At 35.7% G+C, this 5697-nt stretch overlaps 1 protein-coding gene across 1 annotated transcript in view; it reads right to left on the bottom strand.

The window, feature by feature from the left end:
• Positions 1 to 2442, bottom strand: part of SF3B4 (splicing factor 3b subunit 4) — a 28009-nt gene extending 25567 nt beyond the window's left edge. Inside the window, exons 1-2 of the mRNA XM_053705412.1 lie at positions 2372 to 2442; positions 1178 to 1306 (exon numbers count right to left, since the gene is read on the bottom strand). Of these exons, the coding sequence (XP_053561387.1) occupies positions 1178 to 1306; positions 2372 to 2405 (163 nt within the window). The 5' untranslated portion in view covers positions 2406 to 2442. The remainder of the gene's footprint in view (positions 1 to 1177; positions 1307 to 2371) is intronic.
• Between the last annotated feature and the right edge of the window lie 3255 nt (positions 2443 to 5697).

Below are 5697 nucleotides of genomic sequence, written 5' to 3'. Positions count from 1 at the left end.
CTTGTCTTTAACAAAACCATTTAACATTATTAACTATGTCTGCATTCTGCATACAAGAACTGCTATGATTCTGAGCTGTCATATTTATTTCCTTTCTGAATTATCCCCCTTAAGCATAAACAGCGCATTGCGCATGAGCAAATAACAGGACCATGCAGGATCGAGTAGTTTCATTTAGTGGACGATGAGTACAAGATCAGGATGACGCCTGGGTTAGGAGGGCTCAGACGGACATCTCAAAACGGCCGAAGAAAAACTAGTAACTATTTCTTACTTTCACACTATGGGGCATATTTATCAATGTGCGAGCGGACATGATACGAAGCAGCGTATCATGCCCGCCACACATCAATAGATGCAGACAGAGTATTTATCATTGCACCAGCAGTTCTTGTGAACTGCTGGTGCAATGCGCCCCCTGCAGATTTGCAGCCAATCGGACGCCAGCGGGGGTGTCAATCAACCTGATTGTATTCAATTGGGTTGATTTCTGTCCGCGACCTCAGAGCAGGCGGACAAGTTATGGAGCATCTGCCTTTTTCCGGTGAGCGATACGGAGCTTGATAAATATGCCCCTATAAATCTATCAACATTGGGATACTGTTTACAGTACTAATCATTGCAAACATTATCTAAATAAGTTGGAACATTTTTTAGGTTGACTGGCCCTTTAATTCTGAAAATTGTGTCTTCTCCCATTACCTCATTAATTGTGGAGTTTGGCCAAACAGAACACTAACCCTGCAAGATTTGACAAAGTGATTGCTTGATCAGTACAGGAGCTTATTTAGATATGGCTGGCAATAATAAAAAGGATGCAAATTTTTACTTTGTAGGCAGAACTTTTGCAATGATGTACACAATACAGAATTATATACTCCAACATATACTGAAATATTTTAATTTTCCTTTTAAGGGACATTAAATTGAAGAGATAGAATCATTCACATTAAACAGTGCAAAGTGCTTTGTATTATATCACTTATTTCATAGCTGTTGCTTATCAAATCAGTATAAAAAGCATGAAAAAAATGTTTTATTTTTTTTGTGATGCTTAGTTGCATACAAACAAAACAGATCTACTCCATAAATGTATAACAAACATTTCTTGTCAAAATACTTAAATTTACAGATTATGCAATATGTCAAGTATATCCCACCACAAACACTTCCTTACCTTGATGCTGCCCCGTGACTCTGTCTTTGGGCATGTGTGTATTTACTACAGGTCCAGCTTGTAAGAAGAGTTCCCATAGTAGCGGCTCACTCACTTTCTCATCTAATCCTCCAACATATACTGTGGCGTCTAGGGATGGAAACCATGGTTATTTAAAAAAAAATTAAAAATGCTAAAGATTCATTCACTAGTTAGAAACAATGCATAGATCTTGCATTGAGGTTTCCTTAACTACCAATAAAACAGATAGTTAGCATTAGTAAGTAGAACATTAACATGTTTTTTCCCCCAAGTAAAAAAAGAAGTTTAAAAATGGTATGTGTTAATGCGGCTCTTTCATATATATGATTATCAACTACCCAAAATATGAAGTACACACCAATATTTTAGAAGCGTTTATGGCCACAAATACATTTTATTGTTTTGCAAAACATAAATAGTTTATTGCCCAACAATGTCTTCATTTTTAATTCCGCTCTTTAAGGGGCCATAATAAACAGTGCAGAGGGCAACCAGTAAGCCAAATCTGATGTAATCTTATTTGTAGTAATACATTATTTTTTATTATATATATTTAATCCTTCATCTATCAATACATATAAAACAAATACACATTTATAGCCTGTGCTACAAGCATGCGGTGATCTCTCAGTACTCTGGCTGATTCCAAAGTTAGTTAGAAATGTCTCAACCCTTTCACTAAATCTAAATAGAATTATACAAAAAAAAAAAAATATTGTGGTATTTATATATTCGGATTGCACTAACAAAGCAACGGTTATCTCTAAATCAGCACAGATGTTCTTCAATGTAAATACTGTACTAAATTACTGTTTCATCACAAACTAAACGATACATTGCCCCAACATACAATATTCTGCGCCCTATCACTGTCAACCAAGCAAATCCTGAAATACAGAGGCACCAACTGTATGAAAGTTTTGACCATGGTTATAATAAAATAGTATTGTACAATTTGACACGTTATAGAAAAACTAAAAATTCGCAATGAAAGTTCATGCTGTTATCTCGTTCGAACACCAGACAGGATATAGCTACGGTGCAAGCTTTCTGAGGTGTCAATGTTTTATTTTTTCATCCCGCAACCAGTGTTCTCTTCGACATTAAACATACACCAAGAAATCCTTTCTCTGCTCCTAAACCATTTCACATTATTGCCTCCTGATTTCTTACCCTGGTTCCTTTCCGAAATAGGTCCCGCCGCCATCTTCTCTCCTCCAGCACGCAAGCTCCACAAGCCACAATCCTACATCCACTTCCGGCGCTTCACTTCCACGAATTATCTTTGTATCAACAACTTTATTAGAAGGTTTACAATAACAGTTTCTTTGTGATGATTCTGAACTGACGGTTGTCAAGACTGAGTCGTCCTAAATCACTGAGTATGTTAATATGTTTCACACAGTTGTCCTATATTTTGATAGATTAAAATGAATGCATTTAAATATATATCAACAGATATATTAACGAATCCGATATATAGATGATAGTGCACAGTTTGAGAAAATATTAAAGGATCATCATCAGAGTTGAAAAATGATATGCTCATTTTCGTTGGAAAAAACGAGCTGGTCCCAAGAGAAAATTTACAGGGCAGCTGATTGGCTAATAAATATGAGTCTTAGAACATGTCATTTTTTTTTTACTTTAATGGCCTTTTTCAGACATCCCAACCTGCAAAAACTAATTTCAGGGAGGTGGGTTCACCCCCTGCTGTGCCGCCCCCCCATCCCAGGTATATATTGGACACCTTGAAACCCTAAATAAGATAGAGACTATCATTAAAGTAGCTTCCCAATAAAGTCACATTAAAAAAAGTAGCTTTATTACACAATCACATACAACAAACCTATTTTCCAGTGATCCTACGCTTGTTGAATGCTTAAAGGGACACTGAACCCAATTTTTTTCTTTCATGATTTAGATAGAGCATGACATTTTAAGCAACTTTCTAATTTACTCCTATTATGAAATTTTCTTTATTCTCTTGGTATCTTTATTTGAAATGCAAGAATGTAAGTTTAGATGCCGGCCCATTTTTGGTGATTGTCCTTTCTGATTTGTGGATAAATTCATCCACCAATAAAAAAAGTGCTGTCCAGAGTTCTGAACCAAGAAAAAAGCTTAGATGTCTTCTTTTTCAAATAAAGATAGCAAGAGAACGAAGAAAAATTGATAATAGGAGTAAATTAGAAAGTTGCTTAAAATTGCATGCTCTATCTGAATCACGGAAGAAAAAAATTTGGGTTCAGTGTCCCTTTAAATATTTTAGATTACAAAGTTTAATTACGTGCAGTAAATAAGGAAGTATTTGTGTTATTATTTTATTAGAATAAGTGGGGGCTTTTTGGTTACTGGTGTATGCTTTGAGGGTTCTATAACGTCCCAGCAACTAAAGGCATTGTTAAAGGGACACTGAACCCAAATTTTTGCTTTTGTGATACGGATAGAGCATGCAATTTTAAGCAACTTTCTAATTTACTCCTATTATCAAATTTTCTTCATTCTCTTGGTATCTTTATTTGAAATGCAAGAATGTAAGTTTAGATGCCAGACCATTTTTGGTGAACACACTGTGATGTTCTTGCTGATTGGTGGATAAATTCACCCACCAATAAACAAGTGCTTTCCATGGTCCTGAACCAAAAAAATAGCTTAGATGCCTTCTTTTTCAAATAAAGAAAGCAAGAAACACTTTTCCAGATTTGGGCCACATTAGATCATGGTGCTTGGAGTTTCAGGGAGATTGCATTCCATTTGCTGGCATCAGAGAGCCGTTATTACAATCAGGGAAACTCTCTGAACTTCAGGGAGAGTTGGGATGTCTGCTTTTTAAACATTTTAAAGGGACATTAAACACTTTGAGATATAAAATGTTCTAATCTTGCTCAACAATTTTCTTCAGACCCTGAATGTTGTAATATTCTTCATTTACTACAAGAAGCAAATCTTTTTATTTATGATACAGTATTTGACATTATTAAGATTAATTCTAAAACTACTAATAGTATTATTAAGATTAATTCTAAAACTACTAATAGTATTATTAAGATTAATTCTAAAACTATTGCCTAGATTTAGAGTTCTGCGTTAGCCGTCAAAAGCAGCGTTAAGGGGTCCTAACGCTGCTTTTGGCTGCCCGCTGGTATTTAGAGTCAGGCAGGAAAGGGTCTAACGCTCACTTCCCTACCGCGATTCCAGGCTACCGCAGATCCCCTTACGCCAATTGCGTATCCTATCTTTTCAATGGGATCTGCGTAACACTGGTATTTGGAGTCTTGGGAGAAGTGAGCGGTAGACCCTCTACCAACAAGACTCCAGCTGCAGAAAAAAGTCAGTAGTTAAGAGCTTTATGGGCTAACGCATGAATATAAAGCTCTTAACTACTGTGCTATAAAGTACACTAACACCCATAAACTACCTATGTACCCCTAAACCGAGGCCCCCACATCGACGCCACTCTAATAAAAAATTTTAACCCCTAATCTGCCGACAGGACATCGCCGCCCCCTACGCTATACTTATGAACCCCTAATCTGCTGCCCCTAACATCGCCGACCCCTAAATTATATTTATTAACCCCTAATCTGCCAACCGGACCTCGCCGCCACTATAATAAATGTATTAACCCCTAAACCGCCGCACTCCCGCCTCGCAAACACTAGAATAAATTTGATTAACCCCTAATCTGCCCTCCCTAACATCGCCGCCACCTACCTACAATTATTAACCCCTAATCTCCCGCCCGCAACGTCGCTGCTACTATAATAAAGTTATTAACCCCTAAACATAACTCTAACCCTAACACCCCCCTAACATAAATATAATTTATATTAAACAAAATAATATTCCTAAAATTGTCTAAATTATTCCTATTTAAAACTAAATACTTACCTATAAAATAAACCCTAATATAGCTACAATATAATTAATAATTAAAGCTATTTTAGGATTTATATTTATTTTACAGGCAACTTTGTATTTATTTTAACTAGGTACAAAAGCTATTAAATAGTTAATAAATATTTAATAGCTACCTAGTTAAAATAAATACAAAATTACCTGTAAAATAAATCCTAACCTAAGTTACAATTAAACCTAACACTACACTATCATTAAATTAATTAAATAAATTACCTACAATTAAATACAATTAAATAAACTATTCTATAATACAAAAAAAAACCCACTAAATGACAAAAAATAAAAAAGAATTACAAGCAGTTTAAACTAATTACACATAATCTAAGCCCCCTAATAAAATAAAAAATCCCCCCAAAATAAAAAATTCCCTACCCTATTCTAAATTACAAAAGTAATCGGCTCTTTTACCAGCCCTTAAAAGGGCTTTTTGCGGGGCATGCCCCAAAGTAATCAGCTCTTTTGCTTGTAAAAAAAAAAAATACAACCCCCACCCCCAACATTTAAACCCACCACTCACATACCCCTACACTAACCCACCCAAACCCCCCTTAAATAAACCTAACACTACCCCCCTG

Source organism: Bombina bombina, chromosome 1 (genome assembly GCF_027579735.1).
Source record: "Bombina bombina isolate aBomBom1 chromosome 1, aBomBom1.pri, whole genome shotgun sequence".
In the NCBI taxonomy this organism is placed as follows: Eukaryota; Metazoa; Chordata; class Amphibia; order Anura; family Bombinatoridae; genus Bombina; species Bombina bombina.
This window is presented reverse-complemented; position numbering and strand designations above follow the sequence as displayed.